This window comes from Maylandia zebra, linkage group LG4 (genome assembly GCF_041146795.1).
Source record: "Maylandia zebra isolate NMK-2024a linkage group LG4, Mzebra_GT3a, whole genome shotgun sequence".
Lineage (NCBI taxonomy): Eukaryota > Metazoa > Chordata > Actinopteri > Cichliformes > Cichlidae > Maylandia > Maylandia zebra.
Window position 1 is genome coordinate 11,153,343 of NC_135170.1, and position 26,517 is coordinate 11,179,859.

Sequence of the window (26,517 nt, forward strand, 5' to 3'; positions counted from 1 at the left end):
TTTTGTGTATAATTGTAGAGCGTCTCGGGTTGACTGTAACATTTATACATAATTGCAACGTTTATGTTTCATGTCCTCTTGTATATGACTGTGCAAGTATTTACATGTATACACTTTCATCCAACCTCAGCACGAGTACATTTTCTGTTTTGTCAGTGGCTGCTGACCTCCGGCCAGCCTCGTAACGCTTCGACCGTTGCCAGTTTTGGTCCCTGTTTAGTCTAGACACACATCCTGAGCTGATCTGCATGACACCCAGACAACAGAGAGCAGATAGTGGCATTTCTCATGTCTGCAGGCAACTTCTTTTTTCCTTTCTCTCTTTTCCGCCTGATCTCTCTCCGTTTCTCACTCACTCTCAAATTCCGCAGACTTTAAGAAGTTCAGACAAAGAGTTTCCAGACTTTGGCAGAAGTTCATGTCCACGCTAAGGCTGAGCGGAATAGTGCAGGCTTTGTACTGAAATTTGTCAAATGTTTGACCCCAGCATTTGAACTGAAGCCCGCTCTGTACCGATGCTCAGTGAGTTTTTGTTTTTTACTGCCAGTGGCTGTTCCACGGAGCAGACCATCTGTTCCAGGGCACAGCCAAGCTGTGGTCTGCAGACAGAAGAATGAGAGACAGATAATGACGGAGACTCTGAGTGATGTAAATGATACAGAGCAGTGGGAATTATCCAAAGTGTGCGGGGGAGACGAATACATCCCAACACACGCTAGTTTACATGTCTTTCTGAAGTTGATGAATCCTTTTTTTTCTTTTGTTCTTTTTACTCCTCCTTTCATCTCTATTCTCATTTCCTGTCTGTCTGATTGGCTTCTTCCTCTCCTCTTTGCCTCTCTCACTCTCTCCTGAACAGATCAGAGACTAGACTTGAACAAACTGAGTCCCAACGACAGCGACACAGTCAGGGGCCAGATAGTGGGTGAGTACGGTTTTGTGTGCCCGCTGTAAAACTATCCGGTGATACTTTATAACTTCCTTTGACAGAGGTTGTAGAAGAATCGCAGTGTTCTGTTTTGCTTCTCACGTGTATAAACAGCTCAAAATGAATGCGACCTGCCAAATGTTGCTTGAAAATCTGCTTCTCTTGTCACACACAAAATACATCACTGAAGCTCAGATTTACCACGTGCTCCCGGCAGAAGTTTAAAAACAAAAAAAGATCTGGAAGGAAATGCATTTTTGTTTAACCAGACCCTTCAGCATACCTCTGATTTGAAAAAAAAAAAAAAAAAAATTAAAAAGAAATAACCTTTTCCCTGCTTCTAATAAAGACACAAAGTTCCATTTTGTGCATGGATAAAATATCTGTGCCTACGCTGTGAGCTGCAGTCTAGTAACGTGTGTGTGTGTGTGTGTGTGTGTGTGTGTGTGTGTGTGTGTGTGTGTGTGTGTGTGTGTGTGTGTGTGTGTGTGTGTGTGTGTGTGTGTGTGTGTGTGTGCTCATCTGTCTGCCATGTGTTGCTGTAGTGAGCCTGCAGTCGAGGGACCGGATAGGCACAGGAGGTCCTGTGGTGGACTGCAGTCGGCTGTTTGACAATGATCTTCCAGATGGGTGAGTGAGTCGGGGAACTCTCTTGTCTTCTCGGAAGAGATATTATTTTTGAAATTCATATAAGAATACGATATCTGCATGTAGTGAAAGGGGGCAGCGCGTCTACTAGATGCTTCTGTGTCTGCTTAACCGTGTGCTGTGTCTGTGTACGTTTCTGCTGCCAGCTGGGAGGAGAGGAGGACCGCGTCTGGGCGCATCCAGTACTTGAACCACATCACACGCACCACACAGTGGGAGAGGCCTACCAGGTGAGTACACTCTGCAGCCTCTGCAGAATCTCAAAGCCAGACCTCTTAAATCAAACAGCAGCAGGCTGATGGAAATCCACATCACTGGCCTCAGTGCTCCCAAACTGGGGAGCTCTGGAGAAAAATTGTGTGGGCTCCTTGAAGGGGGGAAAAAAAAACCAAAAAAAAGGTGTCAGACAAATTGCTTCAGACAGTGGCGTTAAATGATACGGAGGAGCTGAGAAGAGCAGAAATGAAGGCATCTCTTTTTTTCCTCTGCCTTTTCTTCTTAGGTTCTTTTTTTTTTTTTTTTTTTAATGTCTCAAGCAACCTCTTTTGTATTTATTACTCGATTCTGACGTCAGCCACGCTCTTCTGTTAATTATTGAACTCCTCCTACCTGCCTTTTTGCCCTCTCAGGCCGGCATCGGAGTACTCCAGCCCCGGCCGTCCTCTAAGCTGCATTGTGGACGAGAACACGCCTATTAGCACGAACGGCGCCACGCCCACCACAGCGTTACCGCCGAGCAACGGCGACCAGCGAGCGCAGGAGAGACGGGTCCGTTCGCAGAGGCACCGCAACTACATGAGCAGAACCCATCTGCACACGCACCCTGACCTTCCCGAGGGATACGGTTAGTATTTGTGAACATGCGCACAGCCTGGTGAAAAGACTAAAAATGTCACATTTACATGCTTTTTGCAGGTTGTGCACCGTTCTGAGTAAGTGATTGCAGAAGATTGACAAACTGTCATCATTTGCTGCAAATGCACTGAAAGAATTCCTATACGAGTCATGGCTTCCCATAATGCACGGGGCATTTCTTCTTCACTGTTTATTCGCCACTCTGAACGTAATCATTAGTTGTGATTCATCTCTGGCTCTCTTCCACAATTTGTCTCTAGTCCTTTCTTCTTCCCCTCACTCCCAACCGGTCTAAGCAGATAGCTGCCCCTCCCTAAGCCTGGTCCTTCTGGAGGTTTCTTCCTGTAAAAAGGGAGTGTTTCCTTCCCACTGTCGCCAAGCCATTGCTCATAGGGCATCTTCTGATTGTTGTTTCTCTGTTTTCTTTTCTGAATTTTTTATATCTTTTATCACTTATAATAAAATCATTCTTACTGGTGGCAAGAGTCATAAACTCCTACTCCTCCTGACAGACAAACAGGTTATTAACTAATCTGACTAATCAGTTCAGTTCTTTTGAAATGGTGAAGTTGAACTTGAGTTCTCTGAAAAGATAGTCTTCCAATCTTTTAAAAAAAAGTGATATAATTCAGTGCACTGTGCTAATAGTTCTGCACTTGACCCAGATTTTCTAATCTTAATGCAGATAAATCTCCAGCGAAAGCCGCCTCCACAACAAATAGTGCCATCATTCTACTGCTGTTGTGTTAATTGCTTGGCCCTCCTCCCTGCTCAACGCTGAGCCCAGCTAATCTGCGTCCTCATTCAGTCGGCCGCTGCTCACATGACTCTGCAGTTCGACACAAGGAGCCTGAAATACTGGCTCCGTTTTAGACCATCTAATTGAATTGATCTAACTGTTAAAAGCTGGCTGCAGACACAGTCTTCCCCCCTCTGTTCCCCTGATTTTTTTGTTTTTTTGGAAGCAGACAATCAAACGCATTCATATAAAAGCAAACACACACAGGCTGTGTTTCCCTGCACAGCTCAAGGGAATTTTGTTTATCCTCACAGTAACATCATCTGCAGGATTTGGGAGCCAGAGCCATAGAAGCGTATCACAGCTTTGCCCTCAGTCCCTCAGATTAGGAGGCTCCAAGCATTGCTATGCTTGGTCCTCTACCTCCTTTGCTCCCCATCTCTGTACCTCTTTCTCTTAATCGAGTTAACATGAGTGCCAGAAGAAGCAACCTCGGCTGGACCGAAAACAAGTAAAGATTATGATGTTTAGGCATCAATTCATTCAATTTTTTCTGATAACACCAAAAGCTGCTGATTCAGAGAGTGACCTTTCATTTGCACATACAGCCAGTGTAACAAGACCGTGAGAAAGCCTCCTGTACTTGCTTAGCATGTCTGAATAAAGCTCTAAGGATCCTGTGGCTTAATTAAAGGAGCAGCTAGAGCGAGGGGGGTTCATTGTACAGCCTGCAGGACAGAACAGACCTGCCAAAAAGATTCAATCTGGCCTATTTAGATGACTTTCCAGGGGGAGGGTGTATTTATTTATTTATTGATTTTTAAATTGGATCTATGAATTGACTTTACAATGTTGTTTCTTTGAGATTAGGCTTGAACCGGCCCATAAACTGAAACCGCACTTGGAGCTAGACAGATCCAGCAATATAAGTACGTCCTCACTCTGCCCTTACTTTGTTAATTCTTCGGGGTTTCACGTAAAACCTGTCAGCAGCTTTTTGGTTCCCGCATGAGCCAAGAGATGTCTGCCCGCGCCTCGAGCGTGCAGCGCGCTCATCGGCTAAGTGGTGGGTTTGTAAGGTCGTGTGTACGTGCGTATTAAAGTAGGCTAGCACAGCCAAAGGGATGCCAGCGAAGAGCTCTCTCTTGGCAAGCAGCTCCATGGAAATATATGTCATGCCATGATGAATGAGCTCACCAACTAAAGAGTCAGACATCCCCCCCCTCCAGTCTCTCCAGCGTTCATCTCCCTGTCTCTCACCTCACCCCCTCCCTGCCGCCACTTTCAGGCTGCCTTTTGGGATCTCCACTGACTCGAGCAGTTTTTTAAACTCCATCTGTCTATCACGCTCGAATGCAGACGGGGGTCGCCCAGTGGCATACAAACTCAACTCTGTTTTTTCAAATTCGTCTGGATGATTTGATGCACATTTAATTGCCTAATCTAAGTGTTCAAGCGAACATATAATGAACGATTAATTGTATGTTTTTGTCTTACTACAGAGCAAAGGACAACACAGCAAGGACAAGTTTACTTCCTCCACACTCAGACAGGTGTCAGCACGTGGCACGATCCCAGGGTACCCAGGTATATTCTTCACAGGACGTCCAAATGCATACACATAACACTAGTTTAAAGCCAAAAATGCTTCTAGAATAAATGTAGTCAAACCTGTTGCTTAGCTCCACTTTTCATGATATGCTGCTAGAATCAAAAGTTTCAGGTCACTGCACACAGACTGTCTGTGGTAGACAATTGGCTATTTTAATTGGGGGGAATGGGGAAGACACCAAAATCACTTATCCTTCTTTCTTATACTTCACGGTCCCCCTGACAGAATCCATAGCTCGTGTTATTCCCGGTCGCCTTGCAGTGCGCCGTAAACCTGGAGCTGATTATGAGCCTAACATGCTGTGAGAAGACCCATGTCACGGGGCTCTGAGAGCAATTCGGTCCTCTGGCATGAGTACCGAAAGGCCCGAACCACATGGCCAACAGCACACAGGTCTCACTCAGTCATACCAGAGGCTGTTGAGTAACACCCGCTGAGGCATGTGCATCTTATTGATTACCGTATTCTGAAAGAATGCACAATCTCTAAAATGTGTAGAAACAGACTTCAGTGCGCTCGCTCAATAAATCACGACTGATCACTTCTGTCTTGCATCCAATGAGATTATGAGTGATAGAGCCTGTCAGGAGCCACAGCTTGTGAGGCTCTGGTCACTTTGGCTCCAAATCTTAAAAACTGAAAGGTTAGCGCCAGCGTAGCTGCAATTTCTGAACGTCTTGGTCTCCCTGGAGTCCAGCTGAAAGGCTGAAGGGCAGCTGTAAATAGTTTTAGATGGGAGGAAGAAGAAAAACAGAATAAAAGTGATTTCTCAGACATTCAGAATCCCGCTGTCTGCTTTAATTCTTTTCAGTGCTTAGTGCTTTCACGTGTTTCATATCTACCCTACATTAAATTTGCGCTTTCTAACTCTTTGTTTGCTGTTTTCGTACACCTCAGAGATCTGAGTAATGTAAACTGTGAGGAACTGGGTCCTCTACCTCCGGGATGGGAAATACGGAACACGGCAACCGGGAGAGTGTACTTCGTCGATCATAACAACCGAACCACACAGTTCACAGACCCGCGCCTCTCCGCTAACCTGCATCTAGTCCTAAAGTAAGCATGGGACGCTTCAATCGGGGAAAAATGTGAAATAGACCGATGCAAAAGCAAAGATTTATTTTTCTTTCCATTTCGTCTCTGCAGTCCAAGTCCAAATGGTTCTCGAGGAGGCATCGAGAGTCAGAATGTCAGGTAAGGGTCGGGCTTTGTGCCAGCAACACACACACACCCACACACACAAGCAGACACTGCCAGACTTCATTCGTATAGTTTGCCTCCCTCTGAGCCAATGTTTTTGCCCCGGGATCCTGCGTGTTCACCACCTGCAGACGTTCAACACCCAGCGCACTGCTTCTGCTGAGCAGACGTCTGTGAGCACTCACCCACAGAAATACATACACAGGGCACTTCCCCCGCACGCTCTTTCTTTTCAAATTTCCAAATTCCTCAGTCCATGCAGAGGGTTTTGATCGTAAAGGCGTTTTAGCACACTATCCGTCACAAAGCTGTCTTTGGCCAGACATCAAATAGCAGAGTGGAAACCGAGGCTGGCGTGTCTGCGGCCGAGCAGCGTCTCAACGTCCAGGAGGCGAAGCATAAATTCTATGCCCAAAGTAAATGAAGGAACTGTAATGGCCCGCGCTCGGTGCATGTCGGCGTGCGGGGATGCACATGCTCAGAATTTCTTCCCCTGCGCAGCTGTTCAAACACACACTGCGTAGAAGCATCAGCAGCCGCCGTAGAATTACCCAGAGGCCTTTGCTCTGCAAAAGCTGCAGAAGTGTACGGGCGCTTTGGTGGGCTTTCTCCGCCTGACCTCATTCCTGCTCCGTGCAGAGATGGAATGCATCGACACGGAGATCATGTTTCTTTCTTCTTTTTTTCCCCTCCTTCTCTTTTCTGATGGATCAAAGGACGTGTTTGGGCTTTTGGATTAGCTGGGCCCTGTGGCCCTCCTAACAAAGTTAAAAAAATAAAATTGGTTGCTTTGCATGCCACATTTGTTTATAATAATTTGTCATAAGCATAATTATGACCAGATGTATAAAGGAGAAAAAATGGAATTTTGATTGTGTATAAATTATGATATGAAGATTAGCTAATAAGTGGGTGTGTGTTTTTAAAGTAAGATAGAAAAATGTCTGCAGTTATTGGAGTTCTTGTGCTGTGTGGTTCCTCTTTTTTTGTGTGCGTGTGTTAAGTCTTGGTTACTCAAGAACACTTGGACCTTGGTCTGAGATATGCAAAACCTCCATAAATCTATGTTAATCCTTTCTCTTTACAACTACCATATAATAGATCATCTATAGGCTTTTTTACGTTCTGTCACAGCTTTGGAATGACTTTCTAACTCGTGACAAAAGTCTGGAAAACACATCATTCTTCATGCATTTCCTTCAAGACATCTGCCTTCTATCAGATTTTTAAAAAATGTTCACCCTCCGTGTGCTGTCACCCCAGAAAAATGTTTGAGAGATATATATATATTTATATATACATCTGTCAGTGTTATAGTTTATTGCCCTCTTTTTATTTGCTAAAGAAACATCCTGAGCATCAAGAGTGTGGTTTTGGTTAAACTTCCTCTGTGATGTTGCAATCCTCTGCAGATTCCAGCCGCTTGAATGGTCAAGGTCACTGTCCAATAGGTAACCGAATCCTCGTCTGGTTTTAAGACCTGGCTGCAGAATTGCCCGTCTGTACAGTTGCATGAGAAATGATATTAGCCTCTCAGACGTTTGTGATTTGTTGCGCAGCGAAAACATTGCTTTTATTGCAACAACTTGTCTTTGCAGTGAGCGTCTTCAGGTAACATGCACCAGAGTCGTGCTCCTCGGTGAGCTTTTGGAAGGAGAACAGAGCCGTAGGGCCGACGACTTTGAGCGAAAGAGACAGAGAGACGGAGCAGGGACGTTTTGATTTATGGGGGAAAGTGCAGCGAGAGATGCTTGTGCCTCCTCTCCTGCTCCTTCCCTCCCAACATCTGAGTGTCTACAGTATTTTGGGCTGTCAGGAGAGTGCCCTTCCTGCCTTCCCTCCCTCTAAGTCTAGTCTGCAGGAAATAAAGGGCTTCACAAGGAGGTCTTCAGTGTCCTATGGGGCCCTGTGGCTTTCTGGGATAGCAGGAAGTGATTGAAAAGCCAAACTGGATTCTGCCTGGCAGTCACCAAAACCAAACTCAGTCACTTTTTCAAGAAGTTGTCATTGTGGTGCAGAGGAATGCAAGCTGTTGGGTGGATAGTTTAAGGTAGTAGTGCTGAGCTAAACGAACTCTGGACACGTTTTTAGGTCTCCTCCCTGTTTCTTTGCCTCACTGAAAACCTGATAAAAGTTGGCGTGGACATGATTGTTTTAACCTTGGCGTCCCTTTTGAGTGTTACTTCCTACATAGCCATACTGTGCCCGCAGACTGTGGTGTGTGCATGTGTGTGTGTCAGCCACCCTCTGTGCTCAGCTCCACAGTCTGGTGTTTATGACCCTGCTCATGCCTGCCCCCCCGGGCCACTGAAGTGCAAAAGGCCACTGTGTAAATAATCCTTTAGTGAAGGCCTCATAGAGGCTCTTTTGACTCTGTGTGTGTGCTGTGTACCCCCCTCTGAGGCGTTCTTCCCAAACCAAACTCAAAAGTTGTATTCTACACTGGAGTCGGGAGCTTGGTCATCATTAGCCTCAGACAAAGATCACAGTCTCGCTATTGATCGGGCGGTAAGAACTTTAAAAGGCAGCAGTGTTTAAATTAAAACATTAGTGTTTTATTCTCTGCTTACTTTATACTTATGTAGAGCAGTCTGATGCAGACATTTAGATCTAAAGAAGATTAACATGACCACCCAGTGCTTTGTGAACGACCTCTGTTGGATGAGATGGTGAAGCTATTACCTAGCGAGCTGAAACATATAGACATAGTACTAAGTAGCATCAAATAAAATACCCAAACTGTCACACAGACTCACAGGTGGGTTGTAGTTACAGTTAACCATACCACAGGCCATCATTCTTGACAGACAAGTGCTTTACAAATGCTTCAAAAAAACATCAACCGCACGATTCAGTTCAGTGCCTTAACTGAAAACGAACAGCCTACTCACCTCCAACCCGTCAATCAAAGTGGCCGTGTTCCTAATAATGCACAACTTGAAGCTTTTATAGTTTAAAGAGCGAGTTATAAAGAAAAACACTGAACACTTGTCAAAAATGAACCATAGAAACTCTTTAATTGTGAACATTTTCAAATGCTTTGGTCTTAAAATTAGGTAAATATGGCTTCAGATGTACAACGCCCAATGCAGATGCAGTGTGTCAAAATCCAACCTTTTCACTGGTTTCATAGGAATTAAGAGAGTAATGGCAGCCAGGTGCTGCCAATCCAGTGTAGTTTGTTAACTGATGATTAGCAAGGGTGAGGGTCTTCATATAAACTGAGGTTTTGTCAGTTCGGGCCTTTCAGGTGTGTGTTAACACAATGCCATGGAGGAAAGAGACCAGCACTCATCGTAATTAAGCAAATGTTGCTGCCCATCAATCTGGGAAAGATTGGTTTTAAAACCCATCATTCTACATTCGACAGATGGATGGATGTAATGTTACAAATATGTAATATTTGGTGAAAATCAAACGCAGTGGTGTGGAGGCGTGATGATTTGGGCTTATTACGGGACCTGGGCACCTCACAGTCACTGAGTCGACCATGAACTCCTCTGTATACCAAAGTATTCTAGAGTCAAATATGAGGCCGTCTGTCTGACAGCTAAAGTTTGGCTGAAATTGGGTCGTGCAAAAGGACTCTGATCCCAAGCACAGCAGCATTGTGCCGTTATTAGGATGCACTTAATTTTTTACACATTCCTGCATTTCAGCTGAATGTTTGTGTATTAATATGTGACACAGCGTAACAATATGTGACCTTTTATTATTCATCCCAGGTTGTATTTGGCTGAGGCTACATCCACACTAGCCTCAGAACGCTCCACGTCCACACTAGCCCGGATAACTATCGTTTTCACAGAGTTGTGCGTCTACATTGAAACGGCTGAAAACGCTTACGTTCCAGTACTGTGCATGTGTGAAACGCAAGAAGATTCGACCTGCCTCATTACTGTCTGCTGTTTATTTACTTTCCGGCTCTTTGAAGCGTCGCTGCAAAATGTCGAGGAAAAGCACCGAGTTTTTTAAATGGGCTAACAATGAGGTGGAGTTGTTGCTGCAAGTAACACAAAAGTACAAAGTTGCAAAAACGAGTGAGAATTAAAGAATTTGAAGAAAAGCTATCTGGAGCATGTACAAACTGATATTAATCTTTGAGAGGACTGTCAAAATTGAGAGCAAACAAAACAACTGCTGTATAATGCCCTCTACTATCTTAGTTTAATTGGTCACACGACTAAAATGTGTCATCCTTTTCGAAAAGGCTCCGGGTTCGCTGTCCACACTGTGAAGCGAAAACGGCATTAAATGTATGCGTTTTCAAAACGCTGCATTTTCCTTGAACTAAAACGGCGTCTCAGTGTGGACGGGAGGCCAAAACGGAGAGAAAAAGATGCATTTTGAAACGAAAACGTATTAGCGTGGACGTAGCCTAATTTTAAGACCATTTTCGTGTTGTGATATGTAAGACTTTAGACCTGACTGGGGAGTAGCTTTAGTGAAGGCCGACTGTGACTCTTCTGTTTAGCTGTATAGATCCATGCTTTTCTTTTTCCCTTCCACACAACATTTTCCATATGCCAAAGCAGACGGTAAATCCTGCCTTGACTTACTTTTGACCAAATATCTAGTTGCTGCTTTTCTACTTTGTAGGCCAGTATGCGGTATGACAGCGTGTAGGCTTTTCTCTCGCCGACTGTTGGTGACAAACTTTTGGACTTGTCAGAATGTGCCTGCACATCTCTGAGGGATGGCCTTGAGGACCTTACATTAGCTCAAGTTTATGTGATGAGTCAAAAACAACAGAGTATGTATTTTTTTTTTAAAAGACAGTTTTCAATTCAGTCATCTCTGTGTGCGAGGTTTCTGCCAGGTGTGGGGGAATGTATGCATGCGCACGTTGTGATGTCTTACCTCCAGTAATCCCACCTCCACCTACTATATGTCTGTGTGTATGTGAGGAGCTGTTTGACTTGATGTTCTTACCAGATGACCTCAGTGTGTTTACTCCTCATTCCCTGCACTCAGCAAAGGACTAAGAAAGTACGCGTTTTTGAGCCTTTTGGCTTCTCTCTTGTTATTCTTGCACTAGTGCTTGCTTATTTTTCTCTCAAGCGATGTGTGTCTTTTTGTCTCCTTCTTTTGGCCCGTTCTCATCTTCCTCTGCCTTTCCGTGTGATCTTTCCCCTGCAGTCGTCAGAACCAGTTGAAGGATCAGGCCCAGCAGGCTCTGGTGTCCCCCGGTCAGCTCCCCGAGGAGGCCGAGTGCCTCACGGTGCCCAAGTACAAGCGAGATCTTGTTCAGAAGCTCAAGATCCTTCGCCAGGAACTGTCTCAGCAGCAGCCTCAGGCCGGCCACTGTCGCATTGAGGTGTCCCGCGAGGAGATCTTTGAGGTGAGTAGGGAAAGGAAAAGTCCTCGTTACAACTAAAGCTTGCATGTTCAGAAACTGGTACGTGATTTAAACCAGGAGAGTATTCACTTGAGAGCCAGAGCATGTGCGAAACATTTGAAATGAGATTGTGGAAATAATAAACGCGCTCCGTTGCACAACCACCTGATCCTTTAACCTAAAACTCCAGCCAACATATTGACATTTGGCAAAAAAAACCTCCCCAAAAACACACAACAACCAATGCCCTCAATTTCTCCATAATGCTACAAAATTACATGCCTTGTAAGTTGAGCAACTACCACAATTACTTGTGTACCCGCTGAGCAGCTTGTAATTGCACGCGTTATTTATAGGTATTTTTCTCCCCTGTTCTCCGTGTGTGCTCCCATAAAGGTCGTTGCCCATAGCAGTTTGGCTGTAAGAGCGATTTCTCTCACACACACACACCTGCACGCACGCACACAGTTATCTATGATGTGTGAAGGCAGTCTGTTCAAAATCTAAAGCAGACCCTCTTGTTCGAGATGAAGTACATTTTCTCAGCGGGGGAGGGTTTTTTGGGGTTTTTTCTCCTTCTTCGTTTTTTTTCCTCCCGTGTCTTATGACGTGCAGGGCCTTCACCAGAACAACAACACCTGCAACAGACTGCATGACCCTCATAAAATATGCACTGGAATGTGCTGGAACAGCCACGTCTGTTAATCTGAACGAAGACATTTTTGTTGGCTGATCTCGATGTGAGCAAGAGAGAGGGTGGAGGTGGGGGGGGAGGCGGGGCAGAGGACATCTTGAGGTTGAGCGAGACATAACTGCATAGTTTCTCCAGACCAGCTGAAGCATTAAATTATGAGTGAACAGGCGAGTGTTAGGCGGTGGACTGTCAGAGCTGTCTCCGTGTGTGCTTTTTCGGCGCAGATAAGACATTCCCAGTTCTTCCCCAGCACCCTTCAGCTGTCTGCTCCGTCTGGAGGGCACAGCGGAACCTGGCTGTGGAAGAGGCGGTGTTATTATAGTCTTACGACTGTGTTTATTATAACTGCCCCTAATCCACTTTAAATGAATCCCCCCCACACGACACTGTGAGCCGGTCGCACGTGGGAGGAACGCTGATTTAGGTCGTCCTAAATCCTTGGAAGCAACTGCTAAAAAACCAAAAAAATGCACTGCCATATTAGCATAAAAGACCTCAACATGGCTTCTGAGCCATTGCCTTTCATTTCAATGGCCACAAAAGCTGCAGGTGTAGGATCAGCGGTCAGGGCTGTGTTCTTGTATGTGTGCTTCATGACCAGAAGGTAACGGGGGAACTGGCCACGCGCGATTTTTGACAGCGGCCGCAGCATTACGCGAGTCTTCTCAGTGACTCTAACATCAGCATCTAGCTAAGTCGACACTGTTCCTGACATGTTTGTGTCTGCGTTGCAGGAATCCTATCGGCAGGTGATGAAGATGAGGCCAAAGGATTTGTGGAAAAGGCTGATGGTGAAGTTTAGAGGTGAAGAGGGGCTCGACTATGGAGGAGTGGCGAGGTAAAGAGTTTGACCAACTGTGAATACGGCATCTGCCTCCTGATACCCGTCTGTTTTGTTGTTAGGTGCTTTTCCTGTTTAGGTCTGGGATTACAGTGCAGAGAGTGTAACTGCTTTCTGTTCTGTTCTTCCATGCTTGTTGTACCCCCGTGCAGGGAGTGGCTCTATCTGCTGTCACATGAGATGCTGAACCCGTACTACGGCCTGTTCCAGTACTCCCGTGATGACATCTACACTCTGCAGATTAACCCCGACTCTGCAGTCAATCCTGTGAGTTGCACATATAACCTGCAGCCATGTTGGAAATATGCTTTTAGAACCAAGTGTCCACAAAAAAGATGGGATTTTCTTTTTCTTAAATAAATAAGTAAATAAACACACATAAACATCTTTCTTATTTCCTATTTTTTCTTCTTCTTCCTTCTTCTTCCTTCCTTCCCCTTCTGCCTTCTTCTTCTTTCTTCTTCTTCCTCTCTTTTTTGTCTTTTTCATTCTTTCCTTTCTTCTTCCTTCATTCCTCTCCTTCTTTCTTTTCGTCTCCTAATTTTTTTTCTCTTGCTTGGTTCCTTTAGATGTTGCCACTGTCACACCAAGGCCGTCCTCTTTCATAACAGCTTGCTGTGCAGCTGCCATCAGGGACTTCTTGGCGTTTTGTCTTACCTTACACGGCGTCATTGCGCTATGTTTAAGCTGGTGTCATTTAACATTAATTAGCACTTTCATGTTTGCGTGAGTGGAGAAGCAGCCTCTGCGTAGTGTGGTTGAGATGTAGGTTCACCTTTGTTATTTACTGCTTCTGCCATGTAGAAGCAGCTTTATATTACTGTACATTCCTCCTGTCAGAGAGGTGTGTGTTTATGTTGAGCACAGTCTGGGGGAAGAGTCCAAAATACACTGTGAACATTCACGTCTGCAGATAACTCGCCGCCATCTATTCATTTGGAAACTGAAGTTTGTTTTGTCTGCCTTCAGGAGCACTTGTCATACTTTCACTTCGTGGGCCGTATCATGGGAATGGCAGTGTTCCATGGCCACTACATCGATGGGGGCTTTACTTTACCCTTCTACAAACAGCTGCTGGGTAAACCCATCACCCTGGATGACATGGAGTCTGTTGATCCTGACCTGCACAACAGTCTTGTCTGGATCCTGTACGTACAAGTCAGAGCAGCGTTCCTTTTCTTTTCATTTTTTGTTGTGATTTCTGGATCATTACAACACATCACTCACAATTTTATTCCCATTATGTCAATACATGTTATGCAAAGGGGTGGGGTGGGGGGGTATAACTGTGTTTACTTCTTCTAACTTTGATGACAGCGCCCCCTATGGTTTAAAACCAGTTTTTACATCAGTGGTCTGTTAATCACATATTTTCAGACTCATCAGAGTCAGAATACTTTAATAATCTCTAAAGAAATTATGTAATGTGACATGATGTCAGGGCATTACTCCGGTTTAGCATTCTACCTGCTGGGTTTACTGATTACCACTTATTTAAAATGTTACATTACTAATGATGCCTTTTTTTTTAAGCCTGTTTTGACTCTTCAAAAGTAATTTAAAGGTTTATCTTCCTCCAGGGATAATGACATCACAGGTGTGCTGGACCACACCTTCTGTGTAGAGCATAATGCTTATGGAGAGATCATCCAGCACGAGCTCAAGCCCAATGGGAAAAGCATCTCCGTCACCCAGGACACAAAGAAGGAGTACGTGCGGCTTTACGTAAACTGGCGTTTCCTGCGAGGCATAGAAGCCCAGTTTTTGGCTCTGCAGAAGGGCTTCAACGAGGTCATCCCCCAACACCTTCTCAAGGCTTTTGATGAGAAGGAGCTAGAGGTAACTTAACATCTCCTTATTTGTGTGAGGATGTTATGTTGCTCAGCTTAGCTTGTGAGTCTGTTCACTCTAATTGAGGACTTTCTCTCTCTCTCTCTCTCTCTCTCTGTAGTTGATTGTGTGCGGCTTGGGTAAAATCGACATCAACGACTGGAAGTCCAACACACGACTCAAGCACTGCACTCCAGACAGCAACATCGTTAAATGGTTCTGGAAAGCTGTGGAGTCTTTCGATGAGGAACGCCGAGCCCGGCTGCTGCAGTTTGTCACCGGTTCCTCCAGGGTCCCCCTCCAAGGTTTTAAGGCTCTCCAAGGTAATACCATTCAGGATGAAAACATGAAACACAGGTGCGTGTTGGAGTGTTTGCCTGTCTCTGTCTGGATTTCTGCGACTTGATATGCACCCTGGTCCGTCCTGGCAGACAGATCTGTGCACAGACACATCACCCTGGCATGAGCAGTACACAGCGATCCACATGCTGACAACACCTTACATAACGTGATCGTCCTGTCTTGAGTAAAATATCTGCAGATGCCAAAAGACAACTCTCATTCTTACATTCTTAAGGAAGGAAAAGAAGGAGAAAAGGCTGAGATATGCTGAATTACACAAGAACTAAATGAGAGTAAACAGGTCTGATGGAGTGATGAATCCACATTTGGTTCAAATCATTGTCAGTATATATGGAGGAGATCAGGAGAGAGGTACAGCAGTGGGTCTCTACACCCATCTGTAAACCATTATGGAGGCTCTGTCATTGTTTGAGGCTGCATTTCAGCTAATGGTGTTGGAGATCTTATTAAAACTAATTATGAACACAGAAAAGTACCATCAGATTTTGATCCAAAATACAAACTTATCTAGAAAACATCTGATTGGCCACAGCTTAATTTTTCAGCACAACAATGATCCCAAACACACAGCCAGTGCGGTAAAAGCAAACCTGGATACACAATCACACAATGGAGCACAATTAGTCGTGCATTGGCCTCAATGTTACTGAAGCAGAGAACAGAACAAAGGAAACATCCAAAGAAGAGCTTTGAATGTCCTTCAGGAAGCCTGGAGAACTATTCCTGAAGACTACTTAAAGAAATGACAAGAAGCTGCCTAAGAGAGTTTAGACTGTGTTGAAGAATAAATGAGGTCGTACCAAATATTGAATTCAAGCTGGTTACAAATTGTAAAAACTGTTTTGTTTTTTTTAAATTATAGACTACATTTCCATGTTTGTTCTGTTTATGTGGTCCTCAGTTCGACACAGTACAATGCAGGTATGTAAATATCCTTTTTATTGCTGTTGTATACAGGTGCTGCTGGCCCCCGACTCTTCACCATTCACCAGATTGACGCCAGCACAAACAACCTGCCCAAAGCCCACACCTGGTGAGCAAACTGTTGACATTATAATAGTTTTAGTCCTCTCGCTTTAAGACTCGTTGCTCCGGCGTTGACCCACGATCCTAAACTCCATCTCACCCTCTGTCTTCCAGCTTCAACCGGATTGACATTCCTCCCTATGAGAGCTACGACAAGCTGTACGACAAGTTGCTCACTGCCATCGAGGAGACGTGCGGCTTTGCTGTAGAGTGAGTCTCCGACGCTGGCGGAGCTCACCGACGACCAGAAGCAATGTGGTTCGGCCACGATGAGCACCCGTCCATTCCAACTGGGGTTCATTGATGGATGCTTCACAAAGGGGTGCTCGAACTTCCCAGAGGACAAGCTAAGGGGGAGGGTGGGCAAAGAAGACCTCAAAATGTCACCTGACTCTGGGTATTTTTTTAAAGACACCCCCCCTGCCCCCTAGCCCTCCTTAATATCTTATTTTTATCTTTGAAAAGGATCTCTTCAGCTGCTAATAACTCAAACTATTTACTAACTTGTTGAACTGGCAAAATTTGCTGGCTCTTCCCTTTTTCTAAGTTCATTTTAGCATTTAAAAAAAGAAACATATTCCATGTAGCAATTGTCGATCTTGCCAAGCAGAAAACAAGGTCAGTCCGCTCTGAAACAATGGCCACTTTAAACAAGACTGTTGTTTGCTAGAGCACAGGGTCACAAGTGGTTACAGCACAACTACTTGGAAACACTAAATTTGGACGCCGAGAGTGCGTGACTCGGGCTGTGTGGTGACTCGGGCTGTGTGGTGCCTCGCGGCGATCACGCTGGGGTTATCTCTAACGCCAAGGATGGGAAAACTGGGGATGTGCGTGGATGAGAAGGGCAGGACTCGAGACTGAATTACAATCGACGGTTTACAACCTTCTCCAAAGACAGCAGTGGGGGACCAGCGCTCCTGTGTCTGCATACCCAGAAAGCCTGTTTTCACCAGTTTTGACAACTGTCCGTGTTCAGAAAAAAAGAGTAAATGGATGAATGGCTTGAAATGTGTTATTTTTATATAACAGGGAAAATTGAGAAAGAAACACTAAAAAAAATAAATCTATATAATATATATAATTTATTGCTGTTATATTTCAGAAACCCCTTTCCATTGTTTCAGAAAAATAAAATCTTTGTTAAGTGTTGCTGTTTAAATTATAGAAGACAAATTGTGAAAAACAAAAATTAAGCTTGACTCAATCTCACTAAAGAATGCTGTGGTTTATCTCTCGCCGTGACCCCTCGCACTGTACGAGGAGACGTTTGTCAGAAAGGGCAAAACAAACAAGGTCTTTGACACACATGCGATGTCCTCTCAGTGCCATAGCTGTTCTGAATGAATGGATCTTTGCAAATATTGAGCTGACCCTTTAAATTCTACTGATTTTCATCCTGGAGCGACAGACATGGTGATGTGAGCCCCCACCCCCTTTTTTTGAATTTTTATTTAAACAGTCATTTGTAGCTGGGCTATATTAATGTCACAATGCCTGCCATTCATTTCTAAAGCTGTCCAAACTCTGTTGGTGTCTTCTTTGCGCTGGCTCCATATTGCTATTGTTTTTTTGTTTTTTAAAAAGAAGAAGAAAAAAGAAAAACCTCTACTACCTTGTAGCCACGTGGTGCTAAATAGCATTAACACTTGTCTTGTATCGGCATCCTCGCTCACTGACATACTACTGCTTAAAGTGCACAATACACTACTCGCACTCATTACCTGTTTGTGGACACCAAGAGCTCTACTTAGCCACGTTCTCAGGAGATGTCAAAAGTAGTTTGGGATGTTGGTTTGATTTGAAATTAATTCTATTTGTCTCGATTTCCTGAATGTTTAAGGGGACCTATTGTGTTTTTCCTTCTTTTGTGTCATATATCTGCTGTTACAGTGGGTAAAGTTTCAAATGTAGAGGTCACAGAGTAATCCTTGTAAGCCCAAACCTCAGACTTCTCACTGCTAAATGTTATGTTTTATGCTTCTTTTTCTAACACTCCTGTCTCTGTGTGAGTCACTGAGGAGAGGATGCTCAGACACACAGCACCGCCCACCTATTAAAGTAAAGCTGGCTTGTTTCAGATGGTGGATTGGACTGAGGCGGGTGCTCTGGGCCCAGGATCATTCTGAGCTGTGAAATCATGCAAAGCTACTCTAGTAGAATCCCATAATAGGTCCTCTTTAAGGTGTTTAAAAAGTCATATTTTCAGTGTGCCCACAGAAAAGCATAAGCGCACACTCACTGTTGCATGTCTCCATCGTTTGTTTGAACGTGAACTAAAATGAGACAAGTCCTGTGTTTTTTGTTTTTTAGCCTGCTTTCGCTACGTTTTAATCCAGACAGGAGGGGGTGGGGGGGTGTTTTCTACAATTTTTGAAAATGAAACTCTTGAATGTTTTTAAAAGATGCTGCCTGTCTAGCAATCTCTACGACCGTGGACTGTTCTTAACGTTTGCATACGCTTGAAAAGAAATACATTTAGACCGAGTGCTCGCAAAGTGAAAAGTGTCCTCAGATGGTGCTTTTTGTACAGTAATTAAAAATATCGTTCGTATATGTGGATCAAACCAACTGTAATTTATCTTTTAACTTAAGCAGAAGAAGACGTTTTTTTTCTTGAACCGAGTAGAGGAATTGCACACGAACAGATGGAGGTTGCCTCTTCTTCGGCGACCTCTGTGCCAGATACTCATTCACCTTTAAGTCCAGTGCACAGGCTGATTTGCCCAATTGTCTTTCTACACTACGTCGCTCAGCAACGCCCCACAGCTGCCTCTCCATTGAACTACACTTTTTATTCAATAAGTTGAGAGATGCCGCTTTTTTTTTTCTTTTTGCTTTTTTTAATTTTTTTTAATAGCATGATCCACTAGCAGGACTATATCTCTCATAGCTGACTGATGCAATTTGATGTATGTTAACACTATCATTTTGTAAGAGTATTTTATTTTTGTGTGTAATTAGTTCTAATTAAACTTGCCTTTGTCTAACAATGTAAGGCCTTGTACAAACAGATGTCCTGTGGTTTCTTCAAGAAGAGTGTTTTGATTATGATTAGTATTGGGGTGGGGTGGAGGGTACTTCAGGTAGTATTGATCCTAAACAATCACTTTATTTCAGTTTGATTGCATCATTAGCACCATCTAATATAAGAATAGCTCATGTGGGTGTGCAAAGTCTTTATATGTGAATGGGATAAGGCTGTGACCACCCACTGAGACCACTCCAGATTAAACGGCTGGTACTTGGCTGGGGAGGGGGGTTTCAACTCCTCCTGTAGATTGGTACAGGAAACTGACCTGTTCTCACTCTGGGGAAAAATACTTGTGTAATATAGGGAGAATGTAGGTCACACTGGTTGTGGCTTTTACACATTTAGACATACAGATAAGAAGAAACCAGTCTAAACAAAGATTTGTAGATGTAAAAAAACAACCAATGGGAAAGTCAGCGGGTATGCAGAGATGGCCTTTTAGCAGCAGCATGTAGAGGACAGTGATGTACATGATTTCCACAACCAGTATTTAAAAATAAAATCCTGTCAGACAGTATCCAGCTTCTTTAGTTACTGGCCTGGTGAATTCATAAATAGCAAATCACTGTAATCCAAATAAAGGTTTGTGGGGGGAAAGTCGCAGAGATCAAGTGTTTCCTGGCTTGGGGAGAGAAAAATGGCCTGTGTCAAAGCCCAGACCTAAGTTCTGATTTATAATGGCACCCTAGACACTAACAAGATGTGGCTTTATCAATTTCGGCCCATTGAATGGTTTTGATCTTGGGGAGTGCAAATAAATGTAAAGAAGGAAAAAGAACATTAGACTTTTCTATGTGGGTTTGGGTTCAAAATGTTGACAACACTGGTAATGGAGAACTGGATTATGGCTCACTTATCTTAACTAGCCAGTTAAGTCGAATATTGCTGGGTAAGGTAGTTCTTTGTTTTTATATTCATCGGGCCCCAATGTGACCAAATATCAAAGAGAAATTAAAAATGCATGTCGTGGAAGAGTTCGGGTCTTACAAAGTTACAGCTCCCTAATCAGAGACACAGATTTGTTTAGTCTCTCTTTGTTAACGGTTATCCAAATAATGCTCTGTATTCTTTTGTTGCTATGGGATCATTTCTTGTCGGGAAAAAACGCTTTTCCCTACTCTTTAAATATTTTCTCTGATTATTACAATACTATTATTATTATATCACAATATTTTCTAGTTAGTCGTTCGAGTATATGTAAAACACAAGTTTACACGTGCTGCGCGGGGTGTGACTGACTGTATACAACATACGATCAAACAAACAAAAAAAAGTTTATATGGTGAAACCTCTAATGACGTCACTTACAGTTATAAGTCGGGAGTTCAAGCAAGCCGCGTGACCGCTTTTCTGTCTCGTACATATTCTTCCGCCAGTATATGATTCAGTAACCGAGGTCAAAGCGATCCTGAGTTTTTTCCTTTTCTAACTTGTGCTTTACGATTTAAGAGAGATTTTTATAAGCATGTTATTCAGGAATAAAACACGAAAAACATTTCTTTGAGTTATTATTTCTGAAGCCTTTCTGACGTTTCTTCTATTTTGCCAAGCTTAGCTTCTAAAATAGATTTAGTAAAACTCTCGGAAAGACAGCTTATAGCTTAAAAGTTATGGTGAGTTTACTTCTTTGTTGTGTGTTATTGTGTGTTTTATTCACATTTTGAGCATTAAAAGTCGAACCCCGTATGGCGGATGAATACATCCCGGGGGGTGGAACTTCCTCTTGTTATAAAAACCGGACCCCGTTTTTGCGATACCGGCATTTCAGCGTCAGTGCCGGTCGGAATTTTTCAGTCGGCGGGCCAAGTCTGTTGTATTTATCCTTTTCCTTTTAATTTATACGGTTTGTACACAAAATGCCTGGATATTCCGACAGAGATCGTGGCAGAGACAGGGATAGAGGGTAAGTACATTATTTGATATATTTAGACTTTGTTTTTTTAATCACCGTCTAGTAAAAATGTCCAAAGGCTTTCGTAGTCGAAAAAAAGAACCACTCAGCTCAATATTGTAGTTTTTGTCGATGAAAAAACAGGCAGAATTTACTTGAATTAACAGAAAGTGTCTCGCTTTGGAAAAACAGGCTTTTGACCGGTATATTTCAAACCCAAGGCCTAGGCCGGTGAGAGAAGCCCGCTGTCGTTGTCTTTGGCTCAAGGCCTAGTTTGGCCTCGTGCCCTGGCACACTGGGTTTTCGTTAGCTTCAGGATACGTTAGCAAATTCGGAAGGAAGCAGGGAGCTAATTCAAAATGTTGGTGATCGGAATCGCTTGGCCTCGCGTCCTCCCCACCTTTTGTGATTAAATCTAGCCTTTTCTGAGAAATGATTGTGGTCAGCGCGAGTGATGTTAGTAATGCTAGCACAGCTGGCTAGTCGGCTTTTCGCCATGTGGTAGCGTGAATGCGGATACAAAATGCCGGCTTTTTCGCCCCCTCTTTGTTCCTCTGCTGGCTGGAAAGTATATAGCAGCTATGTAATTTCAGAGAATGACGCAGTTAATAAGAAGTTTTCTATATTATAATAGTCGGTGTCTAAAGTGACAGCGCAAGTCGTATTTTTAATAATAACTGTAAGGAGACTGAGTTTAAAAAAAAAAACTTACACAAAAACTACTTTATTATTTTCAGTTATGGCGGTGGGCCTCCTCGTTTCGGTGGAAGCCGTGGTGGTGGTGGCGGTGGAGGAAAGTTTGGCAATCCCGGTGACCGACTGCGGAAGAAACACTGGAACCTGGACGAGCTCCCCAAGTTTGAGAAAAACTTCTATCAGCAGCATCCAGACGTTGCCCGGAGGTCTCATGTACGTATGACATGTTTTGTAACGCCTCTCGACATGTGCTCTGCCCTGCACGTGTTAGAAGTTATGCAATTGGTTGTGACCACTGATCTTATTTTTCTTCACTCTTTGCAGCCAGAGGTTGAACAGTACAGGAGATCCAAAATAATTACAGTGAAGGGGAGGGATTGCCCAAATCCTATCATGAAGTTTCATGAAGCAAGCTTTCCCTGTAAGTTTGAAAACAACTTGGTGAGATGGTATTGCAAACAGGTTAAATTATTTCAATTAACATTTGATTTCTTTCTTCTTAGCATATGTGATGGATGTCATCAACAAACAGAACTGGACTGAACCTACACCCATCCAGGCTCAGGGCTGGCCTCTGGCTCTTAGTGGCATGGATATGGTTGGCATTGCTCAGACTGGTTCTGGCAAAACTCTTGCTGTAAGTTCAGTATTGTTTTGTCTTTAAACAAATTGCAGCTTTAATCATCTGAGCTGACCAGATGATTTAATATTTCCTTGATACTTTTCTTACCTATGAAACTCTTTTGACTTGCAGTATCTGCTGCCTGCAATCGTTCACATCAACCACCAGCCTTTCTTGGAACGTGGAGATGGTCCAATTGTAAGTAACGACATGCTTTCCTTATATGTGTGTGTGTGTGTGTGTGTGTGTGTGTGTGTGTGTGTGTGTGTGTGTGTGTGTGTGTGTGTGTGTTAGCTTCAGTACTGGCTTGAGTAGGGGTTTTCGTGTTTTCTTTCTCAGTGTTGAAGTTGTGTAGCCTCCCTGAGCCATTTGTAAAAAGCTATTATCTTCCTCTAACAGTGTTTAGTGCTTGCCCCAACCCGAGAGCTGGCACAACAGGTGCAACAGGTGGCCGCTGAATATGGCAGAGCATCTCGTCTAAAGTCCACCTGCATCTATGGTGGTGCACCTAAAGGACCCCAGATTCGTGACCTGGAAAGAGGTACTGTTGCTTATTTTTATTTTTTATTTTTTTGGGGGGCGGGGGTCAAGTGCTTGCCCTGTATAGTTAAGATGTTAACTTCTCATTATTACTTTAAAGGTGTGGAGATCTGCATTGCCACTCCAGGCAGACTCATTGACTTCCTGGAGGCAGGAAAGACCAACCTCCGTAGATGCACGTACCTTGTGCTTGATGAGGCTGACAGAATGCTGGACATGGGCTTTGAGCCACAGATTCGGAAAATCGTTGACCAAATCAGAGTAAGTTTCTGCATATATATCCAAGTAGACTTGTTGGAATAAAGTGATTCCCTGCTAGACATGTAATGCGTTGCAAATTTATTTATTTTTTTTTTATATTTGCAGCCTGACCGGCAGACTCTGATGTGGAGTGCCACTTGGCCCAAAGAAGTTCGCCAGCTAGCTGAAGATTTCTTGAAGGAATATGTTCAGATCAATATTGGGGCACTGCAGCTCAGTGCAAACCATAACATCCTGCAGATAGTGGATGTGTGCAATGATGGCGAGAAGGAGAACAAGTGAGTAACTGTTCTATAGTAAAGTGCCAACTGTAAGGTGACAGGATGTGTTCCTCAGTTTTACTTACGGAGTGTCTGATTTCTTGTAGGCTCATTCGTCTGCTTGAGGAAATAATGAGTGAAAAGGAGAACAAGACCATCATCTTTGTAGAGACTAAGAGGCGGTGTGATGACCTTACCAGGAGGATGAGAAGGGACGGGTAAGTGTTAAAACTAAAGTACTGCTTTTGCTGAGATGTAGTAACACAACTAAATTTGAACCCTTGTTTACTTTTAGATGGCCTGCTATGGGAATCCATGGAGATAAAAGCCAGCAGGAGAGAGACTGGGTGCTCAATGGTAAATTTAAACCACTGGTTAAACTGAGATTCAGAATAAAAAGTGCACATCATGGTTGAGTCTTACAGCGTTTGGTTTCTGTTTTCTAGAGTTCAAATATGGGAAGGCGCCAATTCTCATTGCCACAGATGTTGCATCCAGGGGTTTAGGTCAGTATCCTCCATGATGTGTTTAATACCTATATTGTACCTCTAAAAAGAGAGTGTATTTGCTTTCTTTAACTTTTCTGCTTCTTTCTGAGTTTCTCCCCTGGCCTTAAGGAGCAGTCTATGTGGCAGGGCCTTGGCATGACAAGCCCAGGTATCCAGAGGGGGAAGGAGGATTCTTGGAGGTGTCCCGACTGGCGAGGCACGGGTCTCCCAGTTGTGCAGATGTACAGAGGTGACCAGGCCCAAGTGCAGAATAACGCTCTGGCCTGCCTAAAAGAGGGGGAAGTTGAAGGACTCCCCATATGCTCATCTGTTCTCTGGCAATGGTTTGGACTGCTTCACACACCCAGGCTCTAACTCTCCCAGCTCGAAGCCCACCAACACAGCCTCTGATTGTCTTGCATTTGTTTGGGCATGGCAAGTCATTAGTCATATTAGGTGCTTCCTTATTAGACTTTTAAAAGCATGGGTGGCTTAATGTTGCAGTTTCCTAAACTTCTGTCTGAAGAGCAGTCTGTCAGATCGGTCATACCTTCACCTCTGTAAAGACATGGCTACTGGCCCTTTTGGTGACAGTGGGACATGCTAGTTGGACAAACTTGGACAAAATCCAAGCTCACACTCCTCCCTCGCCTGCGTTTCAAAGTCATGTCGAGACCTGCCAACGAGAGACATTGTGATCAAGTGAACAGTGGGTCTGGAAAAGCTGAGAAGGGGTGCACTTGTAGACATCCTGCAAATGGGTTCAGAGCTACAGTTTCTTGCCAAGAGATGCACATGTGAGCTTTAAAACAAAGGTCTCATGTGTGCGTAACAAAGGGACCTCGGTAAAAGCTAGTTGAAGCACACTCGGAGGCAGTAGTGTGCATAGCAGCCCTACTGTGTAGCGACATGAGGTCACTTGACAATATGAGGGGCGTGTTCTGCAATGGGAATGGACTAGTGAATGCATACTCCAAGAATGGTAAGGCTGCTGATCCATTCTTTTTTGTGTGGTTTGGCAGTTGCTTAGCAGGGAAGGTTTTTATTTTCTCACTGGATTAGGAGCTAACGGAGTGTGCATCGTTCCTCTCTTCCCACCGTAGTCTCCCCGAGGATTATGTGTCTAATGCCAGTCAATTTGCAGCCTTTGTGGGTTAACCAGCAATCCCACCGTCATGACCGTACTAACTTGCCCTCTTTTGTTTTTGATCCGGTTGTTGTGGTGGCGCCGGTGCACATTTTGTGTGCTGTCCTCTTTTTATGCCACACTGCAACATTACAGATGTTGAAGACGTCAAATTTGTCATCAACTTTGACTACCCCAACAACTCCGAGGACTATATCCACCGCATTGGCAGAACGGCTCGTAGCCAAAAGACAGGCACAGCCTATACCTTCTTCACACCAAACAACATGAGGCAAGCCGGCGACCTCGTCTCTGTACTTCGAGAGGCCAACCAGGCTATCAACCCAAAGCTCCTCCAAATGGCAGAAGACAGAGGAGGTAAATCTAATTGGTGAGATACAAAAATGGTGATGAGTCTCTTTAACCCGCTCCTCCTCTCTTTTAAGATTAATCTCTTTATCACGACTTGATCTTTGCGTCAACTTTGAGTTTAAATTGCTTTCACTAAAACGTGTTCCTGTATCGCTTTTCTAATGTTGCCACATCTCTTTTTAGGTCGTTCAAGGGGAGGCAGAGGTGGTGACTATCGAGATAATCATCGAGATAGGTATTCCTCAGGAAGGCGCGATTTTGGCAATTTTAGGGACAGGGACAACAGAGGCTTTGATAATGGACCAGCTAAGTCTTATGGCATGAGTTCTCAGAATGGAGGCTATGGGGGCAACAACGGCAATGGCTTCAATGGAGGAAGCTACAATGGTAACGGACAGTCAAACTTTAGTAGTAACCAGACTGGGTCATTCGTAGGCCAGAACAACTTCCAGGGCCAGCAGTTTGGTGCTGGTAAGGCTGTTGCGCAGAATGGTGTGAGTCATCCCCCATTCCCCTTCCCCCAGGGACAGGCTCCGCCACCGCCGCAGCAACAGCAGCATCCTCCACCGTCACTGGTGCCGTACCCCATGCCTCCTCAGTTCTCACAGTAAACTTGTCGTACACTTGAAAGAAGTAATTTATTGCTTTTTGTCTGAGTTGTATACTTGATCCAGATTTTTTTTTTTTTTGTATTTACACAACAGGGTTACAACAACTCCAACCTCTGTCAAACCTTTTTAAGATCTGCAGTGCAGCACTAGTGATGTTGCACACATTTTTCCTAATGCTATTTAATTTGTTACATTCCTGTTTAGTTAAAATTTTGTACTAGGTAAATAAAAATGTATCAGTTTTCACGTGTATCATTGAAAGTGATGTTAAGTTCCTTTCTTGAAAGTGCACTGCATGATCTTTCAAATAAACTCCTGAAAAGACAGTTTTGTGTCTCCTTTACTACAACATGAATGTTGCTGAGTCATTAGAGGAGTGGTATTAGTATGACTCTCAATGTCCAGCAGATGTCAGGGTCCTGCAAGAATTCAAGCGAAGTGTGCAATCAGGTACAACAATCCCTTAAACCAGCATTTAACCTAATGACAATCAGGTGTCTCGGTTTTTGTGTTACTGATGTTGCCATAACAGGAGTAAAAAT

At 43.9% G+C, this 26,517-nt stretch overlaps 2 protein-coding genes across 4 annotated transcripts in view; both read left to right on the plus strand.

Annotated features, from left to right (window-relative positions):
* The window catches only part of LOC101469682 (E3 ubiquitin-protein ligase SMURF2), a 51,997-nt gene extending 34,350 nt beyond the window's left edge, over positions 1–17,647 (plus strand). For both annotated transcript variants that reach the window (XM_004563002.6, XM_004563003.6), the window contains 15 exons: positions 860–925; positions 1,474–1,558; positions 1,723–1,806; positions 2,206–2,420; positions 4,673–4,757; positions 5,680–5,838; positions 5,929–5,976; positions 11,122–11,323; positions 12,749–12,852; positions 13,008–13,122; positions 13,825–14,003; positions 14,436–14,694; positions 14,807–15,008; positions 16,006–16,081; positions 16,189–17,647. In XM_004563002.6, coding sequence (XP_004563059.1) covers positions 860–925; positions 1,474–1,558; positions 1,723–1,806; positions 2,206–2,420; positions 4,673–4,757; positions 5,680–5,838; positions 5,929–5,976; positions 11,122–11,323; positions 12,749–12,852; positions 13,008–13,122; positions 13,825–14,003; positions 14,436–14,694; positions 14,807–15,008; positions 16,006–16,081; positions 16,189–16,288 — 1,979 coding nt within the window. In that variant the 3' untranslated portion in view covers positions 16,289–17,647. The remainder of the gene's footprint in view (positions 1–859; positions 926–1,473; positions 1,559–1,722; positions 1,807–2,205; positions 2,421–4,672; positions 4,758–5,679; positions 5,839–5,928; positions 5,977–11,121; positions 11,324–12,748; positions 12,853–13,007; positions 13,123–13,824; positions 14,004–14,435; positions 14,695–14,806; positions 15,009–16,005; positions 16,082–16,188) is intronic.
* Positions 17,648–20,851: 3,204 nt separating this feature from the next.
* On the plus strand, positions 20,852–26,301 carry ddx5 (DEAD (Asp-Glu-Ala-Asp) box helicase 5). 2 transcript variants are annotated; one of them, XM_004563004.2, is made up of 13 exons: positions 20,852–21,011; positions 21,737–21,908; positions 22,020–22,116; positions 22,199–22,332; positions 22,450–22,515; positions 22,717–22,858; positions 22,958–23,118; positions 23,224–23,396; positions 23,486–23,596; positions 23,674–23,735; positions 23,825–23,884; positions 25,149–25,370; positions 25,548–26,301. In XM_004563004.2, the coding sequence occupies exons 1-13, from the start codon at positions 20,965–20,967 to the stop codon at positions 25,973–25,975; spliced, it is 1,875 nt and encodes a 624-aa protein (XP_004563061.1). In that variant the 5' UTR covers positions 20,852–20,964; the 3' UTR covers positions 25,976–26,301. The 2 variants fall into 2 exon arrangements, with proteins under 2 accessions (XP_004563061.1, XP_004563062.1); XM_004563005.5 differs by having other exon boundaries at positions 25,149–25,383; positions 25,548–25,715.
* The last annotated feature ends 216 nt before the right edge of the window (positions 26,302–26,517 follow it).